The 25,241-nt window shown below is 38.5% G+C and overlaps 1 protein-coding gene across 1 annotated transcript; it reads left to right on the top strand.

Moving 5' to 3' along the window:
* Nucleotides 1-4,246: 4,246 nt before the first annotated feature.
* On the top strand, nucleotides 4,247-24,694 carry TARS1 (threonyl-tRNA synthetase 1). The gene is made up of 19 exons (XM_015235449.3): nucleotides 4,247-4,466; nucleotides 7,764-7,838; nucleotides 10,780-10,970; nucleotides 13,492-13,615; nucleotides 13,758-13,879; nucleotides 14,370-14,487; nucleotides 14,751-14,815; nucleotides 14,903-14,981; nucleotides 15,791-15,937; nucleotides 17,006-17,104; nucleotides 18,064-18,230; nucleotides 19,210-19,372; nucleotides 19,469-19,606; nucleotides 19,967-20,044; nucleotides 20,157-20,257; nucleotides 20,355-20,459; nucleotides 22,040-22,112; nucleotides 23,592-23,706; nucleotides 24,151-24,694. The coding sequence occupies exons 1-19, from the start codon at nucleotides 4,446-4,448 to the stop codon at nucleotides 24,297-24,299; spliced, it is 2,130 nt and encodes a 709-aa protein (XP_015090935.1). The 5' UTR covers nucleotides 4,247-4,445; the 3' UTR covers nucleotides 24,300-24,694.
* The last annotated feature ends 547 nt before the right edge of the window (nucleotides 24,695-25,241 follow it).

Here is a 25,241-nt window from a genome sequence, read left to right as displayed (position 1 = left end):
TTGAGCTATACCCTCCCCCTTAAATTTTTTAAAAGACCTTTGTCTGAAGTCTCAGTCTCTGGGGAGCAGGTATTCTTAGGAGATCCAAGAGTAAGTAGAGTAGCTTGAAAAACACGCTCATTTCTAATGTTAGAAATCAGCAGTGTTACACTGAAAGTAAAAGAAGACAGTCTGGTTAAGTTGCAGGAAGAAAGTGGTTCCTTTAAGAAAAAAATTATGATAGAGGCAAGAAAGAAAAAGGTACATCTTTAAGGAAAAGATAGATATAAAATGGAGTAACCTCAAAAGGTAGTAGTGAAATAAGATGTTCTTCAAAAAGGCAATAGAAAATGAAGGACGTGTTAGACGATATTAGGTCAAAAAAATAAGTCAAGATCCACTGAATAAAATCTAATGGGATGGGAAGCAAAGTCGCTAAACAAACTGAAATAACTAACCCACAAGAAACCAAGATTCAAATATCACAGAGAGCACCCTCTTCAAGGTGTGGATAGACCTTCTATTTTGGAACCACCTACTAAAGGTTGACACTGTCATTCAAAACGCCCAACATTTGGACAATGTTGAAAAGTAAACCAGAAACACTGGTGTAAAATATTCAAAGAGTTAGAGAGTGGGTTTCAGGCTGACACAGTTATTATGTCTGTGCCCTGAGTAAACATTGTTTTCTCAATCTGCATCAACATTATCTTCTGTGCTGTGGTGTACAGTGATCTATTTTTGTATAGCATGAATCTGAATGATGATTGGTATCGTTTTCAACAGCACCCACAAGTTTAAATATCTTTTTCAGAAATAAAACAATCTGTAGGATTAATTGTAAAGAAATCAGAGGGGGGAAATTTGTATCAGTAGAGACCATATGTTTCTGAAGTTTTCAGACTAAATACAAGTCAAGATTTATTTATGAAAGCATTATGTCACTCCAATGTGACTGGTAGGTAATTTTATCATAATAACAAACACCTTACAAGTGTCACATTTTCCAAAGGGCATTCCATGCAACAACTAGTTTTGCTAGATGTTGTTAGAAGTTAAGCACCCGTGCATCCCCTCCCCGCCAAAAATTCCATTAGCCCTTTTTAAGTGAAATAGCACCCATATTTCTTTATAGTAACTGAAAATACTGCCAAATGAGTCACAAACACGTTTTGCCTTGGAGATAACACTCATAGCATCTGTCATGTTCAGCATCTCCTTCTAAAGGTGCCCACAAGTCCATGAGGAAAGCAGCTGATCCCCGCAGCATGATGGCTATGATCAGCCCTCAGCCAGTACTGATAAGACCAGGGGAGGCACTCGACCTAAGGAACGACCAGTCCATAAGCTGAGCTGTGACTTACGATGATGTGGCTTGGTAATTAGACAACTACTCTGATTTTTCCCCCTTGGTAATGTAAACCAGGACAGATGGACTAAATTAGCCAGCTGGTAACAGGAGGAGCAAAAGACAAGACTAACTGAATCAAGTTACTGGTGGACTACTAGAGTTCAAATTCACAATTTCCTGTTACTACAGAGTATCTTGGATTCCAATCAGCCATCAAGCTGCAGTCTTTGCAGTCTCCCATGAGGCCCAATTGTCAATTTTCCTGCAAGCCACATGACCTGACTACAAAAATGAGATTTCTACCTCCCTTTCTACTTCATGTAGTTTTAGTATAAATTTCCTATTTGTCAAAATCACCAAATGATTCTCTTTCTTGCAACCAAAGGACCATCCCTCCTCATTCTTACTGTAATCAGATTCATTCTTACCTGGCTATGTTCCAGTCACTTTTCTAAGATGTACTAACACCAAAGCAGAACTTTCCAGGTATATCTTCCATAGTTATACACCCTTGGTACTTCCTTACCCTTTGTACTTCCATTTTTTTTTAATGTTCTTGCATGAGTGAGTAAGAGATTATAGATAACCTTGAATCTTCTCTAATTCATATTTTTAAAAAATTGATTATGTGCAATCTTCTATTATTTGTAGCATTTTTTGTAGCGTAGTTCTTAAATAATTTTGGTCCACTTCTCAAAGCAGAGCTGTTGGGAACCACTGTCCTAAAAAGTATTAGGGTAGTAGGCATAAGTTATAACACTGGATGCCAGTCAATATTTTTTGTTGGTTAAAAAATAAAGTTGCATAACAGCATGTTGTGCTCTGGATTTGAGATCTTCTGGAAGCTTCCATCATCTCTGCTTAGGCCTAAATATGCAAATAATGAAAGATCCCCTTCCTAACACCAGGAGGCTCTGTGCCATTGGGATACCTCCCTGAGCTTCCTACACCAGCAACTGATGTTTACAGCTGCTTCTCCATTCCTGCACCACATTCAAATCTTCAGAAAAGCCTTCTGCTTTTTGTTTTTGCCATTCTTAGATCAGGACTGGTTCCAAAACTGAATGAGAACAAGGTGTAGAGAGAAGCTGCTGAAGACCAAGTTTCACAGCAGTAAGAACAATCTGTAATTTGTAGCCTACAACTGTTCTGCCTCCAGCAAATTCAGTAATCTTGATCTTTCTGGTCCTTCTTATTCTCATTTAAAATTAAGATCCAATTCAAACATATCTAATGAGCATAATTAAATTGTTTTTACATTGGAATGTAAGACTGGATCCTGTTGATTCTCATTCTAATTTAAATATGGGAAGTCAGATTGGTTTACCTAAGCCCCTAAAATTGTGTATAACTCCTGGAACTTCTTAAAGGGAGCATCCACTAAGTACTACCAATAATCTACTCTTATTATAAGCCTTCTTGTACATCTAATTAGTATAGGGATTTGGGCTTCTCTTTTTTTGCAGTACAAATTAAGAGGCAGTTTTTCAAGCAAGGATTGTCTCAACACTCATTAATTCCCTCAACATGTACTGAACATCAACTGTGTGCCAGGCTTATATCTGCTAGATGCTGGCAAAAATAAACAAGTTGTGCTTTCATGAACTTTTCAATCTAGGAGACAATAATTTTTTAATCGTAAAATTGAACTGATAGGTGCTACAAAGAGAGCTATCCGAAGCTACCAGATGTAATAAGGGAGACCTGCACCAGTCAGTAAGGGTGATCAAGAAATGGTTCCCCTAGGAAAACGATTCTTGACATCTAACAAATAAGGAGGCGCTAAATAGGCAAAAAAAAAAAAAAAAAAAAAAAAAAAAAAAAGTATGTGAGGCACGTAAAGGTGAGGATAGCGAGAATAATCTTGGCAGGTACAAAAGAGTCTGTGGGAAAAGACCTGAGAAATAATAAGATTAAGGCTGCAGTTCAGCGTGTGGTGGGGAAGTGAGAAAGTTGGGCAGTTGGGGGCTTTCAAAGCCATGACTTTCTAAATTGACAGCCACTTAAAAGAAGAGTTTTAAGCAGGAGGTTACCATAATCATACTTGTATTTTAGAAGACTATTCTAGTGCCATCTGAGAAGTGAATGCAGAAAGTCGGGCTAGGAGGCTATTGGTTACTGATCTTCATGGAAGGATGGCCCTGAAGGTGGCAAGTTCTCGAGGGCTGATGTTTAGAAAGTAAAATCGATACAACCTGCTGATGGAGTAAACTATAAACGAGTTCATTGCACCTCTGACTTCAAATCAGGAATTGTTTTCAAATGGCTGGTAAAATAAATGAAAATAGGCCCATTCGATTCCAAACACTGAGACCTCTGCGTGAGAATCCGTGGAGTCGGCGTGCCTGGCCTCTGGGGAAATGCTCCCTGATGCAACATAGTTTGGCGATTGCGTGCACTAAGGAATGTCGGAGGAAAGGCGCTCCTCCCTGGATCAATAGGGCTTGGGTCGTGGGAGCCCAGGACTGCAAAGAGGAGGGCTCGCTCCACTCGCCGCCACAGGCTTGGGGGCCCTGGGAAGTCCCCAGAACTCAGCAGTCACGCCAGGTGAAGAGGCGCCAAGGAAGCAGGAAATCCTGGCTTCTGTCGCTGTGCTTGTCCCATTGCCAAAGAAGATAATCGGGTTGCCGGAGACTTTCCGGAAGCCCAGACTCAGCCCCTCTCATTCGCTACGGTGGCCGAAAAGGCCCTGGAATAGGCCTCTTCAGACGCAAGAAGGAGCGCGCGCATAGCGGACTGCTCGGTTCTGGGAGAGGCCTGCGGGCTGGTTCCTCTCCTGCTCCGCAGCACCCTGATTTCCTGTAACTGCCGTCGTCCTAACAAGCTTTCGGTTTAGAGAAAGGAGGGCCCGCCATTCCCCGTTGTCGATTGGCTGCCCGTTCTTCCGGCAGGTTAGGAGGCGGGGTTTGGGCGCTTTCTTATTGCATCAGCCGGTCTCTTCTGGACCACTTGGCGAAAGCGCCCCGTTCCCTGCAGTCGGACAGTTTCCCGGCAGTCGCTGCTCTCCTCTACCTGGCGTCTGCCCTGCTTTCCTCCAGACCGTCGTTTTGGGATTCAGTTTTCTTTTGGTGGTTTGTCAGTGTCGGAGGAGAAGGCCAGTAGCCCTTCAGGGAAGATGGGAGACGAGGAGAAGCCGGTGAGTACGCTGAGTGGAACCTGGAGGCTGGGCTGGGGCTCTCCTGGTACCTACCTTGCCCAAACGAGGGAGGGCCCCAACCGGGTCGGGCGCGGAGGGTCCTGAGGAGGAAGATTGGAGCTCCTGGACAGGTCAGGGCCCCCTTTGGAGAAGAGTCTCAAATTCATAAATTACGGCAGGGCCTTCCGGATCATCTCTGGGGCCGCCGTCTTTTTGCAGATGAGGAACCTGAGACCTTGAGTGTCTTGGTTTAGACCCACACCTGTAATTAGAAGCCAAGACTTAGAATCTAGGGCTCCAGACTCACCTTAGTAGGGAAGAATGTTGCAGAGACGCATTTTATTTTAAAACCACGTAGGGGTAAATAGCCCCACTTTAAGGAAGGGAAAACCGAATCACCATGATCTGGTACAGCTTACCCAAATTTGGGGAGTTTATGTGGTGGAGGCCGGATGACCCCAGCGGACAAAACTCTAGGGAAGTTACACAATTCCCTGCCTAGTGCTGGCGGCCCGCCTTACGGCATTCACAAATGTTCAGCATTTCACCTGTTCCTTTTAGTGTCATCCATTGCTTAGGAACATCTTCACAATCCTCTTCTGTGTACCAGCTTTGGGGTTGAAATTTTAGATAGCTTTTACATAACTCGTGCAATTTTGCTATGCTTACATTAGAAAGTAAAGAACGGTTGCCCATCATCTTCCCAGTTGTTGAAGTAAAGGGGAAATAGGCCTCAGGGTTCCAGAGAGACCCATTTTAATGTCCTGGCTCTTCTGTTTACTAGCTGTGTACAGAGGGGAAATTATTGTCTTTGAGCCTCTATTCTCATCTGTAAAATGGAGAGGGATTTAGAACACAAAAAAACTTTGGTGTTAATTCTCTCCTTTTCCGTTATTCCTATTTATATAGTAAATATCCATGTGGCTAAAACCAAAAACATTTAATCAGAAAAATAGAATCATTTCGTTCTCTTTCCATTTTAAATCTACACAGACAGACCTGTAGTTAATTTTTACTTCTCTTTTTACCTGATTATACTTAACTAGTTACATTAATCCTGTAGTATAGTGAAGGCATCCAGGTAATCTTATAACCCTGTCAGTACTTTACCTGATTAGAATGGATTTAATGTATGTTCACTGTTCATTTATTGACTATAAATGAACCTTTAAAGTTTATTAAGTCCTAAATCCCAGAGTGGGGGAAGTGTTAGCTCAGCATGAAATTAGGAGTCATATTTTTAAATTTTAATTAAATTTTTAAATTATACAAGATGTAAGTTTTATATCATTGAAAAGAACAACCAAAATGTCCACAAGTAAATAAATGGATAAATGAATAATGGAATGTTTTTTGGCAATAAAAAGGAGTGAAATACTGATACATGTAATGTGGTTGATCTTGAAATCATTATACTAATTGAAAGAAACCAGTCACAAAAGACCACATGTTGTATGATGCCATTTATATGAAATGTCCAGAATAGGTAAAGCTGTAGACAGAAAGATTAGTGGTTTCCAAGTGCTGGGGGAAGGGGTAAACAGAAAGTGAATACTAATGGTAAAGGTTTCGTTTTTGGGTGATGAAATTGATTCTGTTGCTAGTTAGGCAACAGTGAATAAATATACTGAAAACCATTGAATCGTCTTCTTTATGTGAGTGAATTGTATGCTATAGGAATATGTCCTTTTTTTTTCAGTGGAGGTACTGAATATTGAACCCAAGACCTCACACATGCTAAGCACACACTCTACCACTGAGCCATACCCCCACCCCCAGAAATGTATCTTAATAAAACTTTTTTAAAAATTCAAAGATCAAAATCATACAGAATTAAAGTCACCCCTTCACATCCCCAGTTCTACCCTCAAAACTCCTTCACTGTTGATGATCACATCTCTTAGAGTTGACCACAGTCAATATCTGGGTGGGTATCTTTTTTTTCTGCCACTTACAGACTTTGTGAACCTGGAAGAATAATCTAACTTTTTTAATTTATCTATAAAATGGGAATAATGGCCATCTCACAGTGTTTCTGTGAGAATCAGATGTGATTGTGGAGGAACTTTGTAAATTATAAAACTTTTTGTAGTAAAATTTGCTTTAGAATGTTTCTGTCTGAGCAGTCACCGGGAAGTAAGTAATTCTTTTTTGAGAAGATACTTTTCTAGGTTTCCCATAATGTGGTTCAGAGTTTCTCGACCTCAACACTCTTGACATGATGACTGGGTAACTCTTTGTTGTGGGAAGCTGTCCTGTGCATTGTTGGATGGTTAGCAACACCCCTGGCCTCTACCCACTATATGTCAATCACGCCCCCCAGTTGTGATTAGCCAGAAAGGTTCCCAGACATTGCCAAATGTCCGCAGGGGAGCAAAATTGTTTCTGGTTGAGAATCACCAGTAAGACCAACTCTGCCATCAGTTGCCTTATTGCACAGGACTTACTGCTTGAAACGTTCTATGACTTCATGTATTTCAAATTGAAGTCCTCATTCCTTATGGTAGCTTTTAGTGCTGCTTTCTGTCTGAACCCTAGTCTATCTTAACTGACATTATTTCCTAGAAGGTTTAGTCATTTTCCATAGCTCACCTTCTCACTCCTTCTCCCACTCTTCGTCTTTCTCTGACATTTCTGACCATAGACAGGAAGTTTCTGTGTACACGTAGAAAAAATTTCCTTTCTCAAAATCCAGCCTATTGAAATCTCTATCCTTTAAAGCCCTAGCAGTTACTGTTGTCCTAGCTTGTTTGCCACCTGAGTGGAGTTGCCACAGCTGTATTCTTTTCTCCTCCAGGAGTTTCTCATACATGTATGCCTTAGTTTCCCTGGAGAGGTTGTTTGCACATGGTAGGGATTGGGTCTCAGGTTTGCTTCTTCCACAGGGTTTAACAAAATACCATGAGCACATAGTAATTGTGGAATGGATAGATGTATTGTGTTAGTTTCCCCCCCCCCCCAAATACTATTGCTGAATAAATCGCTTGCTTCTTGTGGCTGTATTTTTGGTGTATGTCCATTTAAACCTGAGGTGAGAGATATGAGAATAGGCAAAATGAATGAAATTTGAGGACTTGAATATTATCAAGTAACTCCTGCTTTTTTAGGACTTGTCTTTATTGAAGTCAACTTGCCTTGTGCAGTAGTGAAATTTTCTATCTTTCAAAATCAGATTTCCACTGTAAAAAAAAAAAAAAGGTGCTAAAATAACACCCTCAGTACTTTTCTGGGGGCAGCATGGAGGGGTGTCAGATTAGGTTAAGATATAAAACCGTCACGTCTGTTTTGCCATTTTAGGTGGGTGCCGGTGAGGAGAATCAAAAGGAAGGAGGCAAGAACAAAGAAGCATCTGGGGATGGAGGACGAGCAGAGGTAAGTGTTTCAGGGCTCTGTCGTCAAAGACTGACAGGTGGCAGGGAGCTGTCTCAGACTCATCCTGTGTGAGATTCTAATGGTTTACATCAGGGTGTAAGATGGCACTAGATAGAAAAATCGGGGAGAAGAATTAGAAAGGTCTGAGAGGGGGAAAAGTTGGTGAAAGTGGACTGTGGAAATTACTCAGTTGCCAAATTGGATGCTCGCTGACCATTTTATTCAAGGAGATGCTGATACTTGATGTTTCAGTTAATACTGAGTATGACAGAAACCAAAGAAAGCTCAGTCCCTTCACCCCTTTCACACTGTTTCCACCTGGACCTGCCACTGAGGTTTAATTTTAATCCATGACAAATACTGACGCCTCTCAAGTATAGATAAATGCTTTCAGTTCCCCGGGCTCATGCTAAAAGGAGGTGGCATTTCGAAAGTCAGCCCGAAATTGAAAGTTAGCCCAGGGTTGGTCTGGACCCTGGGCTTTCTGCTCTGGAGGTGCTTCAGCTTGTCTTCCTACTCTTGTTTTTAAGTCAAACTACAGTGAACTATGCTTCCCCTTTTGCTTTTGTCATTACAACCATTTTATTAGCGACTCTTTGGAAAACTACCAGAATACAGAACAAAAGAATAGGCTTTTCAGAAGTCTACTGTGGCACAATAAACTGGCTTTAAAGAGCTGTTGTTACAAATGTTGCATTGCTACGTTTATAGTGCTTCCATTTACTTAAGGGTAAGTTTGTAGTTGATTAAAAGTTGCTTAGAGCCCTACATAGCCATCTCCCTTGTGTTTTTGTCCAGTATATCCTACTGTCATTGTGAGGAGAATTGTAGGATTGTGAATTTAAAAATTTGCAAGTAAATAGAAAAATGCATATGTTCCCTATTTCTCTTTTTACTTTCAGTATAAGTAGTGCGTGCTGTTCTGTTACAGCTTGAGAATTAGCCTGGAAGTAGGAAATAAAGGGTGTAATTAGAGGACTTTTCTGAATAAAGAATTGTGCGTGTGGCATGTGATTTATTATATTGTTTTAAATGATCTGTCTGGGGAAAAAGAGTGCAGTGAGATGTCCAAGACCCTTCCTCCCCCTCCTTGCTCGCAGTATTTATGTCCTTGTCTTGTTCCCCTTCTGAGGCCAGCAAGCAGGTCTTACTCTTCTCTGCGTCCCCAGGGCTGAGCACAGAGTATCTGCTCAGTGAATGTTGAATAAATTAAGTTTGACACTAAGTTCTTCTGATTGGGAAGTGTCAAATGGATGTGGAGACAAACTGCAGTAAGTTACAGAGGGTCATGTGGGTGATGTGGCCTGTGCTGATACTTCTGAGTAGGTAGGACCAGGTAAGCTGCTTTGGCCTGAGGGATTCAGAGCATGGTTGTAGAATGACGGGCTCTGAACTTAACAGTTAATTTTTTTGATGCTTCACCGTCTAGGATTGTGGACCCCTGTGACAGTGTAATGAAAAGCTCCCAAAGAGCACCTGAATGACTAAAGAAGGGAAAAGACTGCTGTAGGAGGGAATTACAAAGAAATTAAGGCTCGTCTTCCATTTGAAAAATTGAAGGTCAAGAAAAAAATAAGATTGAACTCCCAGATTGAAATGAGAAGGAAATTTTGTATAAGGGGAAAAAAAACTAAAAGCACTACTTCGCATTAGGTATAAGCTTATGATTCTAAGAAGTAATATTCGACCAGGCTAAAATCTATATACATTTTTAAATTTTGTGACTATTGTTTTTTTAACTGTGATACCAAGGGTATTGGTGTCTGTGGTTGACAGAATAGATAACCATGATTACCGGAAACCATAGTACCCAAGCTGGCCAGGCAATGAGTCCATATGGAATGGTTGATTTTATTTTCTGTTATCAGAAGCCATTTTTTCTAGGATTAGATACTAGCTTGTGCTCCTTTCAGATTAGTTGGGTTATGTTGATACATATTATTTGTACCACTTTGGACAGCATTATCGAAATTGAATAACTTAAAGCATATGTTTGAATAAGTTATTATAGCTGACTGATTAATTTAAATCCATGTGAGGATAGAAACTCATGGTAAAATTAAGCCATATCTTTGCTTTTGTATGCAGCTGTTAATATTCATGTTATTTTCAACTGAAGACCGTAAATGATATAGATATTAGTGGTTTGACTATTTTGTGACCACAGATTCACTGCCTGCTTTTTGAAATATTTTGAAGACTGGAGTCTCTACTAGTAGAGGCAGTCAGATCTTTGACTGTTGTTTATTCTTTTCTACTTTGCCAAACTTTCAGGAACCCAAGTGGATATCTTATATAAAATATTTTGGTTCATTTTATCCACTATGGACAGTAGTGTTGTTTTCTTATTTTGCTAATTAAATGTTCCCAAGAAAGGTGGTGATCGTGATTTCTTTGAATTCAGTAATTGCTTTCCTTGAATGCAAGCCCTTAAATCAAATAAATATATAGTTCATTAGTTAAGAGTTGTAAGTGGACATGTAGGCTGACCAGCTGCACAGACCATCCCTTGAACAAGACTGAAACAAAATGGAAAAGCCAGCTAGTTGTTGTTGTTTTCAGTATTGTTTATAACTCTACTTATAATTCATTAGAAAAGAAAACACCTTAAAAGAAAAAAAAATCACTTTATGCAAATAATAGCAGAATGTTGTTGTAGTTGTTCATTCAGGATGCTGGCAGCCCAGAAGTTTATTATGTTATTTATATTTTTTTTATTTTCTTTAATTCCTTAAAGTGAAAATTGGAAGAAGAAAGCATTTAATTACTTCTTCTGCCTTCATTTAGGACAAGATAAGTGATTTTTTTGGCAATCCATGTACCACATTGAATTATAATTATGGATTTTTTTATTGTCTGTGTTTATTATTTCTTTCACTTTTCTGAAAAAAGAAAAGCAAGTGTTTACTGCTTACTTATTTCTTCATTTATTGTCTTACAGTTGAGTCCTTGGCCTGAATATATTAATACACGTCTTGAGATGTATAATAAACTAAAAGCGGAACACGACTCCATTCTGGCAGAAAAGGCAGAAAAAGATAGCAAGCCAATTAAAGTCACCCTGCCTGATGGTAAACAGGTCGATGCAGAATCCTGGAAAACTACACCGTATCAAATTGCTTGTGGAATTAGGTATAAGCTACACCTGTCTTAACCTTCTGTTGTTTGTAACTAAATTTTTTTTTATCTTGCCATGCTTTATCCTCATAATGTTGTTATGTTCCTGTTCAATGTTCTTAATGTTTAATATACCTTATTTGGGATTTTTTAAAAATCGAAATGATGTAGTCAAGATTCAGAGTTAATATTTGAAAGAGTCAACTTTGGTCTTATTTTGCAAAGGATTTTGTATCATTAGTTCTACTTTAATCATAAAGTATCACATAACCAAGTAGAGAATGCTTCACCTATTAAGACTTAAACATCTCAGTTTTAAAGTTAAAAATGAAGGTAAATCATCTCAAATGGGAAAAATAAGCTAGTATATGGCCCATGAAAAAAGTACCATTTTTATAAATCTAATTTTTTTATAAATGTTAAGACTTTCATTGGATTAGGAAGAAGTTATTTTAAGTAACTGAAAATTAGATGCGTACTTTGTCATAGAATAAATACTTTGCTAGTCTGATATGATTGGGATGAATAGTTAGTAAGTTTATCAAATGATGAAGTTTGGAAAAGCATAAATTGATACATCTATCTTCTACCAGGTGTTGACAAACTGTGTTCATAGCCTGTTTTTGCACAGTTCAAGAACTAGGAATCATTCTTATGTATTTAAATAGTTTGAAAAAAATAAGACAGCTTAGAAGAATATGCAAGACAGACCATGTATGGCCTGCAGTCTACAATATTTATATGGCCCTTTACAGAAAAAGTTTGCCCATCTCTATTTAAACATTTTATCTTAAAATATGTGCGCATGTATTTATTCATTAGTTATATAAAGTAAGACCAAGGTTTTGGAGGGTGGAGCGCTAATTAGAGTCTTTCATTATTATAATCATTATATATTGAGCTGAAATAAAGAAGTCACCATGTGAATTGGTTATAATCCATGGGAAATTCAGTGGTAGCACTGAAAATGGGATAGGAATCGATTATTTCCTTCTGTTCTGTTCTGATTCTTCAGTGGGGAAGGTTGCATAAACTTGGTTATAAACCCTTAAGCAGAGCAAGGAGAGAACCACCCCCCCGCCCCCAGCATGCCTAGCTGGCTGAAGCCTTCTGGTGGTAGATTTGTTTAAGACTGAAAGTGTGAGGGCTGTACACTGTCCCTTCATACCGTAGGGGGCTGCCTGCTGTAGTGAGTTGCCTGGACTGTCACAGGCTAGTTTCTCTAGCCGCACGTTCCGATCTGTAATCTGACTGATCATACTCAGCTCTGCTCTTGCCACACAGCTTCCCGCACCTTTCCGCTCACATCCATGCCCATTCCCGCGTTTGGAGTGCCGTCTCGTCTCTTGTTCCTGTCCAAGTCTTCTGATCCTTCAGCCCCTCATCACTTTCTTTGTTTTCAGAGTCCGTCCAGACTGCTCTGACCTGTGCTTTCCCCTCCCTGGAGCTCCCGTTTGATCTGAAATTTCGTCACTTGAGGAGACTTGTGTTTTGTACTGCGTATTCAGATAACATTTTTACGCATGTTTATAAGATGTTTTATTAAATGGTATCTTATGTCACTTATATATTTGTTATAAATAATATCATCTTAGCCATTTGCAGGATCCTGAGATTAGCATTGCCTATCAAAGGAAAGATCTGTTACGGATTTCCAGCAAGAGAAAAGCAGAGAGGTTGTTAGAACCCCACCCCTACCCCTTTTTTCCTTTGGAATATAAATAGCTTGGCTTTGTGGAAAACTTAATTTGGAGAAATTTAAAGATTAATCAAACCAATGGAAATTGTTATTGTCTGTTTATCACAGTTGCCACGTTTGCTGAAACAAGAAACATTAAATGTCAAATAATAGTGTTCTGAATTTTCAGAATCTTCTAGTTATATTTTTAGGTACATCTTTAAAATGTTGCTGTTTAGATTTTATTTCAGAAAGATAAATATACATGCGAATATAATATACAGGCAGACCTCAGATATTATGGGTTCATTTCCAGACCACCACAATCAAGCTAGTATTGCAATGGAGCAAGTCACGTGAATTTTTTGGTTTCACAGTGCATATAAAAGTTGTTTATTCTATACTGTAGTCTGTAAGTGTACAGTAGCATTATGTCTAAAAAATGTACATACCTTAATTTATAAATACTTTATTGCTAAAAATGCTGACCATCATCTGAGCCTTCAGCAAGTCATAGTAGTAGCATCAAAGATCGCCGATCACAGATCACCATAACAAATACATATAATAATAATGAAAAAATTTGAAATATCAGGAGAATTAACAAAATGTGACACAGAGACATGAAGTGAGCAAATGCTGTTGGAAAAATGGTGCTGGCAGACATGCTTGATGCAAGGTTGCCACAAACCTTCAATTTGTTAAAAAACAAACGCAGTATCTGTGGAGTGCAGTCAAAGGAGGTATGCCTGTATCTGATGTTTATTTTCATGTTCTTGTTCTCAAATTAACTGTTGTGCTGCAGAAGATTCTTTTTTAGATTCTTGTGTTTTTATACATGTGTGTGTATTTTTAAAGTCAAGGCCTGGCTGACAACACTGTCATTGCTAAAGTGAATGAAGTTGTGTGGGACCTAGACCGTCCTCTGGAGGAAGATTGTACCTTGGAGCTTCTCAAGTTTGAAGATGAGGAAGCTCAAGCGGTAAGTTTTTATTCAGATTGGTATTTACAGTCTTTTCCAGCTAATACTAAAGCCAAGAGGTGGCTAAGGTTTGTTGATGTCTCGTTGTCATGTTTGAAATCTTCATTTTGTCAAACCATCCCATTTTTCTTTGAATTTTCAGGTGTACTGGCACTCGAGTGCTCACATAATGGGTGAAGCCATGGAAAGAGTCTATGGTGGGTGTTTGTGTTACGGTCCACCAATAGAAAATGGATTCTATTACGACATGTACCTTGAAGAAGGGTAAGTTACTTGACTGGAGAAAGAAGAATGAAATCTGAGTTACTCTGGGTCCAGACATTATTTTTAAAGAGTTCTCAGTAAAGGTTTATAGTCACCAAGGATTCCCACCATCAGAACTTGCAGTGTCGTAGTAGCCCATGAAGCAGTGGGGGCTTTAATAAGAGCTTCCTTCTAGATCGATGGAGGTGGAGCCCTAAGCTGCACTGGGAAGTGAAATGAAGCTTGGACTTCTCGTTTTCTTTAAACCTGGTTACAGAGTTAGAGGGGGAAGGTGCACTAGAGGGAATGGTCTGCACAATGACCAAGGTAGAAGTCATGGAAAATAGAAAAATAATTTATTAAAAATTTGTAGGTTAAAATTCTTAATATATGATTCAGGAGTCCAGCTTTTTTATATTAAAACCCTTGAAATATTCTCAAGAAACACTCCTGCAAGCTGCAGTGTGAGTAGGATGGAATGGAAAGAGATTAATTATGTTTTCTTCTTCAGGGGTGTGTCCAGCAATGATTTCTCTTCTTTGGAGGCTCTGTGTAAGAAAATCATTAAAGAAAAACAAGCTTTTGAAAGATTAGAAGTTAAGAAGGAAACCTTATTGGAAATGTTTAAGGTAAATTGAACTGTTAACATGTGGCCTCTATTTTTATTTCACTCATTAATGTCACTTGAAGTTGTCACATTGGGGCTTCATGTACTAAGTTGATGTCTATCCTGTTCTTTAAAAAAATTTAACAGTATTTTCAAAACATGAAATGCTGACATATTTATAATCATACAGTGTTTAAATAAGGTGTACTTTATATTTTATCTATAGTATTTAGAAGTGAAAATTAAAGGATGGTTATTTAAAAAAACAATTTTTCTTATTTTCAGTACAACAAGTTCAAATGCAGGATATTGAATGAAAAAGTGAATACTCCAACTACCACAGTCTACAGGTGAGGAGAATATCAAGTGTGATTAAATACCACTGACGTATATGTCATTTAAAGTCTTAGTTAAAATCCCTTTCATTTTATCTTTAGGTGTGGCCCCTTGATAGATCTCTGCCGGGGTCCTCATGTCAGACACACTGGCAAAATCAAGGCTTTGAAAATACACAAAGTAAGCAATGTAACTTTAATGATGGTGTAAACATACTTGTGTCCTAACGATATATGTTGAAACTTCCATTGGTTTCTCTTTTCGGCTGTTTTTCTCTTGCATATGTAAGGGTGGATTTTTTTTCTCATGTTCTCTGCTGACTATGGGTACTACATGTCATTAGCCTTTTTTTAACTGAAATTCTCAAGCAGTGACTGACTCATCATTCATCACGGGAGCACACAGGGATGGAGATTTGGAGAATTTACAGAATCACACAGTGGACCATCTTGGCTCTAAAAGCTTTGAGATTCACTGTGGGAGTATGTGCTTTTGCCTTTTGTGTGTCTAAGGTAGTAATTACCCAAATAGTTCCTTTTAACCAAACTAATCCTGCCAGTTTTATACTAGCGTGTAATATTTAATGGGTGGTTATTAAAGTGCACTCTAAATCCTAAGAATAGCTGAGTCATTTAAAAAAGCGTTTTTTTTGGTTGGTTGATTTTCCATTTTTGTTCAATCATCTTGTGGAAGATGCCCTTGCAGTCATGTTTGTGGCGTTCTGCTGTGAGTGGGTATTGAGGGGGTGAACAGTTTTGAGGGGATTAAGCAGCAGTTTTGTGCTGCAGAATGAGTGCAACTACCCTGGCTATGCCTCAGGAACTGGGAGGTGTTTACTGACTGTGTGCTTTTTGTGCCATTTTTCTTGCCATAAGGACTAAATATGAGTTTGACGCATAATGTGACTGTGAGAAATAACATCTAACTCTTAAAATAACGGATATACTTAGAAATTTGAATATTATTTCACGGTTATTTCTTGTTTTCAGAATTCCTCCACCTACTGGGAAGGCAAGGCAGATATGGAGACTCTGCAGAGAATTTATGGCATTTCATTCCCAGATCCTAAAATGTTGAAAGAGTGGGAGAAGTTCCAAGAGGAAGCTAAGAACCGAGATCATAGGAAAATTGGAAGGGTATGTTAAAAAAAGAATAATGATGTGTCTAGACTGAGTTTTCTTTATTTTCATTTGAAATGTGATTGTATTAGGTGCTAGGAATTGATTTTTGAAGAGATGCTGTAGCTTGATAACCTTAGAAATCCCCTGGTCTCACTGACTTATTTTATTATTTTTTTAATGGAGGTACTGGGGATTGAATCCAGGACTTCATGCAAACTAAGCATGAGCTCTGCTATTGAGCTACACCCACCCCCACCCCTGGTCACTGACTTATTTTAAAGATATGGAAACTTAAGTCCCAGAAAGACTCATCTACTTGTTGCCCAAGATGAGTCAGTGATGGATTCTGTGGTGTCATTTTCTTTTCCTTCTAGCCCTGAATGTTTCCTAAGCTGGAAGTTAGGTTTGGTAAAAATACTCCTTTCTAGAAGTGTGTTCACTCTGTGCCAGGCGTCAGGTTATGGCTATTAGCTTTTGCAGCTTGGGCAGGAGGCAGCATCCACTGTCAAGCTCTCTTGGCTGGCTGACATAAACTCCAGCAGGAAGGAGGCAACCAGCAATTGGTGGGGTCCTTCCTTCAGGACTTGGGTGTTTAGGATGGTAGGTAATGGGCAAGGAGGTAGGAGGGTGTTCCTCTTTGACCATGACCCAAAGTTAGCCCACTTCTCCATCATCTACTTCATTATCGATCTTTCCCAGTCTCCTTCCTGCTACTCCTACTTTAAAAGAAAAAAAAAGAAAAAAAAAACACTCAGAACTTGGAGCATTGAGGAATTCAAACTGAGATCCCCTGCTGTGCAGAGTAGAGGAGAATAAGACCCCTGCTCCGTGCCACTCTTGGGTGAACTTGACTGAACTTAGGAACGTTAACAGGCAGAGAATGTACTCATGCTAAGTTATAAAGGGACTGTAATTCTGTACCATTAATTTGCACCCCAGAAATGTCAGCATGTTTATTTGACATTTGGCAGTATGGCATCAGTTAAAATATGAGACGTCATGACCATATTCTGAACTCAAGAACCCTGAAATTTATGTTGATATCTACACATATAAACTTTCTTTTACTTTTGTTTTACTCAGGACCAAGAACTGTATTTCTTCCATGAACTCAGCCCCGGAAGTTGCTTTTTCCTGCCAAAGGGAGCGTACATTTATAATATGCTTATTGAATACATCAGGGTAAACCATGTTTATTATTTATTATTATATCTTCTGTAGATTTAAGACATAAGTTGATTTTATTAAGTAAGGTCTACCAAGAGGAAAGAATCTTGTGTTTAAGAAGAAACATTTCAAAGAATAAAGTGAAATGGGCATATGAAGTCTCATAAAATGTTTAAAAAATTCTTCCCTCCTCGTACATGATTTTGTCTGTATATATGGAGGTGTGTGCATGGGATAGGCTGGTGAACTTGAAGTGGGGCCTGCAGTCCTTTACACAGGAGCCCCGTGGCTTTCTGACCCATTCTTTTGTATTTTCCTTGAAAAAGCAAGTTCGTCTTTACATTGCTTTTTTACTTTATGAACCATGAAGTGTTTCAAGCATATGTCAGAAAATAACACCACCGCCATAGGGTACTCAGCACCTCATTTAACACACACCTACCCTGGGCTAGAGTTGCTTCAGATTTTTTATTGAGGTGAAGTTATACATATCTAGTAAGTAATACATATCTAGTAACTCCTTTTTGAAGTTAGCATGGATTCTTTTTGTAATTTTTATATCTACCCCATAAATATACCCCCTAAGTTATGTATGTGTTTGTGTGCTTCAAACTTACGTACATGAAGTCTCATTGTGTATCAGTCTGCACTGCCTTTTCATTCTAGATATGTACAGATCCACTTTGTTTCCCTTGTTACATACTAGCCCGTGATACCACTACCCAGTATGCCCGTTTCTTTACTGGGGGACACAGATGTCACCTCTCATGGCACTGCATTACTGACGGTGCTGCCCAGCTGCCTTCCGTGCACGTGCAGGCGCTTGGTAGATGCCTCCAAGTAGAGTTTCTAGGTTGTAATATGTGCATCTTGGGCTTTACTAGACAGTATAAAATTGCTCTTTACATTTTTACTTCGACCAGAGGTATGAGCATTTACTTCCCTACACGTGCATTGTGTTTGTTTTCTAACAGAGTGAATATAGGAAACGGGGATTCCAGGAGGTGGTCACCCCAAACATCTACAACAGCCGACTGTGGGTGACCTCGGGCCACTGGCAGCACTACAGCGAGAACATGTTCTCCTTTGAGGTGGAGAAGGAGCAGTTTGCTCTGAAACCCATGAACTGCCCGGGACACTGGTATTCAGCAATTTTGAGTTTCTATCAGAGATTTTCTTGCAGTCAGTTCTAGATTGTTTTCCCTCCCTTGAAAGTACTTTGTTAAAAAACAAATTATCTAATCAGAAGAGTATTTAGATGCATCATTATTACGGTATTGTAACATCATCTGTGTCCAGCTAGATCCTTAGATCTGTAGGATCTAATGGCACCGGGGTAACAGTGAACAAGCAGAATACAAAACAAAGGAGGCCGAATGTGAGGCATAGCAGACTCTCTAGATTTTTTTTTTTTAAAGCATGTATCAAAACCTGTTGCTGATGAATTGACATCCTTGGAAAATCTTCCTTGCCTTGAGGCAGTCCACTCTATCCTTCTTGAAAGTTGGGTGAAGAGCAACCGGGGGCAAGACTAGGGAGAGCCGGGGCTGCAGGTGGCTCAGTCATAGCTCCTAGTCCTGCTCCCAGTAGCTGGGCCTCGAGGGCAGAGTAGGTGAGACAGTGAAATCGCCACAAGGTAACTGGGTTGTGGGTCAGGGAACTGAGTTCAAGTTCATTCTTGGGTTTCCCAGATTCTTCAGAGTTTCTGAAGCACCTTCAGACCAACAGGGAACTGAAGCACTTTTAAGAGCAACAAGAAAGTATAGACTTTAGTTTCCAGTGTTATAAATGATTTGTACGTAGTTAAGTTTTCTTTTTTTTTTTTTCAATATGACTCTTAAAGGCAGTTCTCAAATTAATAGAAATATTTATCACAAAGCGATGACTCCAGACATAGGGAAATAAATGTTTTATTCTCTCTTCTGGATGGTTCTGTTTATTTTATTTGCTGCTTTATTCATGCAAGCACTTCCATTGTTGTGCAGAGCCCAGACTTTGAGAAGTGTTTCTTGTCTAAACAACTAGAACCAGTAGCTTTTTGACAGCTTTTCTTATAATATTAGAGAAGCAGTTTTATTCTTGTGAAATTAAGTATCAATGGACTTTACTTTTCTCTTTAGCCTTATGTTTGATCATCGGCCAAGGTCCTGGCGGGAGTTACCTCTGCGAGTAGCTGATTTCGGGGTGCTTCATAGAAATGAGCTGTCAGGAGCACTCACGGGACTCACACGGGTGCGGAGATTCCAGCAGGATGATGCTCACATATTCTGTGCCATGGAGCAGGTACGAGACTCTGGGATAAAATACTTTGAAAGAAGTGTCAAGAAAATCAAGGAAAATTAACTACCACTGTGTCCCTTTTCTTTTTTTAATTTAAAGATTGAGAGTGAAATAAAAGGTTGTTTGGATTTTCTGCGTGCAGTATATAACGTATTTGGATTTTCCTTTAAACTGAACCTGTCTACTCGCCCAGAAAAATTCCTTGGAGATGTTGAAGTATGGAATCAAGCTGAGAAAGTAAGTGTTTTTCAGCACGCTTCAGTATTATTTGACTGAAATTGGCTTGTTCCATGATGTAAGAAAGCCATGCCTCTTTAAATGGATAAAAGGAAAAGAAAATTGGAAATGGTTTCCAGGATTGTGTAAGCTAGTTTTTTTTCTCTGTGATTTTGTATTTTTGAAATGGTCGAATGTTTTTTCAGTCATCAAGCTATAACCTCTAAAGGGGTTTGTGTGTAAGTATGTCTACCTGGACAACATTGTAAAGCGAAGAATAGTGACCCATGAAAGTAATTGCAGTATTTTTATTTAGTCTCATATTAGGCTGGAAGAAGTTGCAGGTGAACAAAAATTAAAATCACTTTGCTTTATCCTTAGCAACTTGAGAACAGTTTGAATGAGTTTGGTGAGAAGTGGGAATTAAATCCTGGAGATGGAGCTTTCTATGGTCCAAAGGTCAGTACCAGAGTCTGTTTGGGAGTGATGTGAATTTCATTTTGGGGTGAAGAAATTACTTTAAGTTTAAAAAACAAAACAGTCCTAATACAATCCACTCTGTGCTTCTTAGATTGACATACAGATTAAAGATGCCATTGGTCGGTACCACCAGTGTGCAACGATCCAGTTGGATTTTCAGTTGCCCATCAGATTTAATCTTACTTTTGTAAGGTGAGTTTCTAGTGTTTGCTCTGAATATTCTTCGAGGACATATAAAAGAATATAGATATAAAATAAAGCAAAACAAATTTTTTTTTTTCTTTTCTAGCCATGATGGTGATGATAAGAAAAGGCCAGTGATTATCCACAGAGCCATCTTGGGGTCCGTGGAAAGAATGATTGCTATTCTCACTGAAAACTATGGAGGCAAATGGTAATTTTTGTCATTCTTTTCTTGTTTTTGTCTGGACCATGTAAATTGGCTCTAAGAAATGTCTACTTTCCAATTTAGTTATATTTGTACGATGGAAAAGGAGAATTACACCAGTTGGTCACTTCTGTTTAGTGACAGAAAAGTCACTGAAAAGGAAGGAATCACAATCTAAATCCAGACTCTTAAGCTCCAAGAATATTTGTTACGAGTAATTATTTTTATTTCAGCACTTGATTTGTTTGAATATTATATAAATGCTTTCTAATTAGGAATTATTATTTGGTAAGAAGCTTGTTTATTGCTCTGATTGCTTTTCAAGTAACCTGGGGAATTTATATAACGTCTTTGTTTTTGTCTGCATAAACAAGAGTAGGCTTTTAGTGACAGCGTGTTCGGTGTTGCTGATCATAAGCAAGTATTTTGGACCCTTTAGAAGCCAAGCTTTTTTTTTTAACTGAAAGTATAGACTCCAGACTGATCAACATTTCTGTGTCTTATTTCTATAAGCTTATGTTTCTGATGGTGAGATATGAGCACACGACTTCATTTTATTTCCTAAGCAGCCTTGCCTGGGGCCGCATTTTGTAAATGGAGTTGAAAACAACACATGATTATAAGACATCCATTCTGTAGAGCCTGCCATGTTTTGTGTGATGTGTAACTTCTGTAAAATGTTGTAAATCTGTCTTATCGTCTGCATTGCAGTCACTTCAGTTTTATTTATAATTACAGTTAATTCAGACTTAATAGGAAATTCATCATACATGTAAATGAAATAAGCTAATCTCTTTTCAGATATGTTTTACTAAATCAAATCAAGTACAGAAAGCATTCTCTGTGCCGTCTAAAAAGTAGGGACATCCTCAGCTAACTGCTCTACCAAACCTAGAGGGAAAAATGCCCACAGTTTGGGTGGAATTAGTGCCTGCTCCAGCCTTTTCCCTGATGTAACAAAACCACTGAAAATAGATTGATCAAGAGAAACTGGCCTGATTGATGTCTTGCAGCAGGGGGAGGGCCTGACCCTGAAACACCTGCAAGGGAGAATTGCAGACAAGGTCACCTTGTAATAAGTAGTGAAAACACACTCATTTTTACCAAATACTATCACCAGTTATTATCAATTCCAATTTGCTGAATCCTGTAAAATGGATCTTGAATAAACTGAAGGCAAAGTCTTTGTTCCCCGTGAAGAATAAGTAACAAAATAATGCTTGAGCAAAATAATTTGTTGAGTAGAATAACTTAAATCACTAAGTATGTTTCTTTAACCCATCTGGCAGCCAGTGTGTGTGGTGTTCTGTCACCCGATGTGTGACCTGTGGGGCACAGTTCCTGCCCCCTCTTTGCTTTGTCATCTGCTTAGCAAGACAAGTCTTACAGATTTTCCTGATGTAGGGTTAGTCTTCTGCTTCTGAATCTCCTTTTAGTCCTTATTGGATATCGACAGAAAGCTGAGTTCTTTAAAGTGGCCCTTTCGTGTTTAGGGAAACAGTGCTCAAGAGTAGACTGAGGAAGGTGCCACCGTTGTTTAGGAGAGTGCCCAAGTCCACACTAAAGATTTTTAATTTCTTTTAAAGGCCCTTCTGGCTGTCTCCTCGCCAGGTGATGGTAGTTCCAGTGGGACCAACATGTGATGAATATGCCCAAAAGGTAAGTATGACTTTTCTTTAAATTTAATACATTTAATAGCTGTCATTTCAGCCTTTCAGATCTCAGTAAGCGGTATCTTTTCTTGGTAAATCAAGCTGCTTGTGATAAAGAGAAATGTTAATATTTTCAATCTGTAGTGAACCTGAGTGGATCATATTACTGCTTTAATGCTTTTCTGTGTGGTTATGCTGTTAGAAGGCGTAATTTGGAAAGTATACACACTTGTATATTTTGGTGTTTAGTATTAGCAGATGCCTCAGTATGACAAGTAAGTTCAAGTGCATAATGCAGCGTAAGCTGCTCTTTGATTCAGAGAGTAATTTTGCTCATTTCTAATGCACATTTCTTTAATTTGAACCTTTTTTTCAGGTTAGTGGCATGACACAGCAATGTTTTGCCCTACCTACCAAAAAGCTACCCTACTAACAGATATATATAAAATATCCATTCATATATCACACCTTAAGAGTAGAACAATCTGTTACAGCAACAATTCCACTCTGAGGAATTTCAAATTGTTAAAAGTTGAGTTATAAAAAATGCATTGTTTCATAATTACATAACACTGTAACATCAAAACCAGCGTATTTCCTGATCATTAGAGTAAGTTGCACTGAGGTCTCAACTATGAGCATTAACATTTGCTGATAAGCAAAAACCGTTCAAGATATACTATATTCCTATTACTGCACATAGTTTTAATTAGAAACGATGAGATTCACTGATGCTTCATGGTCAGTGGTACTTTCCCATATTTGCATTATGAAAAGTTCACACTGTAGGAAAAAGGTCTGTGTTATCTCATTTCTCAACTGCAGACGGTATACTGACTTTTCTCTTTCCATCTGGAGGTCGGATGGTGTTTGGAATTATGTAGCAGTGGTTTTATGGTTATATTGAGTGGAGACAGGTGGGCCCTGCTATTGATATTTAATGACCAGAGACCACAGGTGTTAAATGGGCTGCAGTTACCAGGCTACTTCCCTAGTTGCAGAATAGCTCAACTCACATGTACGCAGGGCTCGTGTTAATTAAAGAAAACACTGGTGCTTTATTCTTTAACATACATTACAGCTAAGAATGTAGTCTTAATCCTGGCATTCTAATAAACTAAAAACCCTTCTGAAATATGCATACTTATAAAATCCCAGCAGTTTCATTGGTTAATGATCACTAAGGCATAACAACCTATTAGTGAATTAAAAACAGTTCATTCAGATCTTTTTGTCTTGTTAGTGGTAATTGGTTGTTGGGTAGATGGAAAATTTAATCTAGTTTATTTAATTCGTAATTTCTCTCTCAAGTATAAAGTATATCTTTTTGTAGTTCCAAGTCACAAATTAATAATGTTTCAGTACATCTGTTAACATTCTTTTTTAATGCTTGCATGATTATTGAAATTGTATGTTAAATAAAAGCATTCAAGATCAAAATACAGTTACCTTGGACGTGAAGAATTCTGTGTCTCTGTTTAAATAGGTGCGACAGCAGTTCCACGATGCTAAATTCATGGTGGACATTGATCTGGATCCGGGCTGCACGTTAAACAAGAAGATCAGAAACGCACAGCTAGCCCAGTATAACTTCATCCTGGGTAAGAAAGGAAGCTCAGCAGAGAAAATCTGCCCACCCTGAGGAAAACTTGAAATCTTGAGATTTAGGCTTAAGAGAATTGTGTCATCAGTAGTTCCTTCCAGTCCTGATTCTCAAACTATATGTTTGTTATATTAATATGACAAAGGAGCATTTTGGTTTGAAAAAGAGTAATCTTGAAAGGTTTGTCTAAAAAGTCTTCTCCATTTCACCTCCTATTTTTTCATATGGTGGGTTTTGATTAAGTTGGCTGGATTAAGTGGCTCAGTAAACAGCACTTTTAGTCTTTGCAAAATGGTGGGGTTTTTTTGGTTTGTTTTGCTTTTTAATGAATAGATTTGGTCAGCTGTACATTTTAATGAATCAGAAGCTACAGGGTAGATTTCCATTCGAATGTTCAGTAAGAATCCTTTTACCTAGCAAAGCTTTGCGTTCTTTGGTTTAGTTGTTGGTGAAAAAGAGAAGACCAGTGGCACTGTTAATATCCGCACAAGAGACAACAAGGTGCACGGAGAACGTACTGTTTCTGAAACCATCGAGCGGCTCCAGCAGCTCAAGCAGTCCTACAGCAAACAGGCAGAAGAAGAGTTTTAAAGAGCTTGGCCCAGATTGGCTCAATGGAAAAGGATGAGCATGTTTTCATAACTTAACCTTGTACTCTGGTATAAAACTCAGTTTATATTGACCTGGGAGTAGTTTGGCAGAGTCTGCAGAGGTGACTGCAGGAGCAGCCTTTTCTGACCTAGACAGATATTAGATAGTGTATATTTGCGGGAGGTAATTAAAAGTGATATAGTAAAATAATCATTTTATTTGTTAAATTTCTGAGCACTGGGAATAAAACATGAGGAATGGTCTAATGTAATGTGGAAGAATGTTTTTGTAAACTTAATGCAGCTAAAATACAAATTTTTTTCAAAATCTCATTAATATGAAGGAAAGATTGGAATTGGATTGCTACATAAAAATAAAAGCTTTTATTCACATCAGTTTCAACTGCTTTTTCCCTTGCCTCCTACACACCTACCTGGAACAAACCATTCGATTCAATATTTATCTTTCATGTTTTATAACACTGATGAGGTAAGTTGGGTAGAGTATGCTATTCTCAAACCGGGATATGAACCAGGTGCAGAAAGAAGGATAAGTCTTCAAAGAAATATGTTTCACAGATACAGAGAACAAATTAATGATTACAGTGGGGAGGGGGAAGAGAGGAGGGGCAACACAGGGGAAGGGGATTAAGAGGTACAGACTAGCGTGTAAAATAAGCCACAAGGATATATTGTACAACAGTGAAATACAGCCAGTGTTTTATAAAAATGGAGTATAACCTTAAAAAATTGTGAATCATATTGTACACCTATAACTTATATAATGTTGTATATCAATATAGTTCAATTTAAAAAAATACATATTTATAGCAGACTGTTCTGGGCCATAGAATCCTTTATACAAATTTCCTGCTATAAGGGATAATTTATGAATTTCTTTTTTTTTTAACCAGTGAGTGGTGTTTTGGAGAAGTAAGAAATT

This window comes from Vicugna pacos, chromosome 3, assembly GCF_048564905.1.
Source record: "Vicugna pacos chromosome 3, VicPac4, whole genome shotgun sequence".
NCBI lineage: Eukaryota > Metazoa > Chordata > Mammalia > Artiodactyla > Camelidae > Vicugna > Vicugna pacos.
The sequence above is the reverse complement of the archived record's forward strand: the minus strand, read 5'-3'. Positions and strand labels throughout refer to the sequence as shown.

What these genes read in the sequence shown, in the direction of transcription:
- TARS1 (XM_015235449.3), top strand. Translation starts at nt 4,446, where the DNA reads ATGGGAGACGAGGAGAAGCCG. An exon ending in GGGATGGAGGACGAGCAGAG is followed by an intron (nt 7,839 to 10,779) that starts GTAAGTGTTTCA and finishes ATTGTCTTACAG; the next exon opens with TTGAGTCCTTGGCCTGAATA. An exon ending in ATCATAGGAAAATTGGAAGG is followed by an intron (nt 15,938 to 17,005) that starts GTATGTTAAAAA and finishes TGTTTTACTCAG; the next exon opens with GACCAAGAACTGTATTTCTT.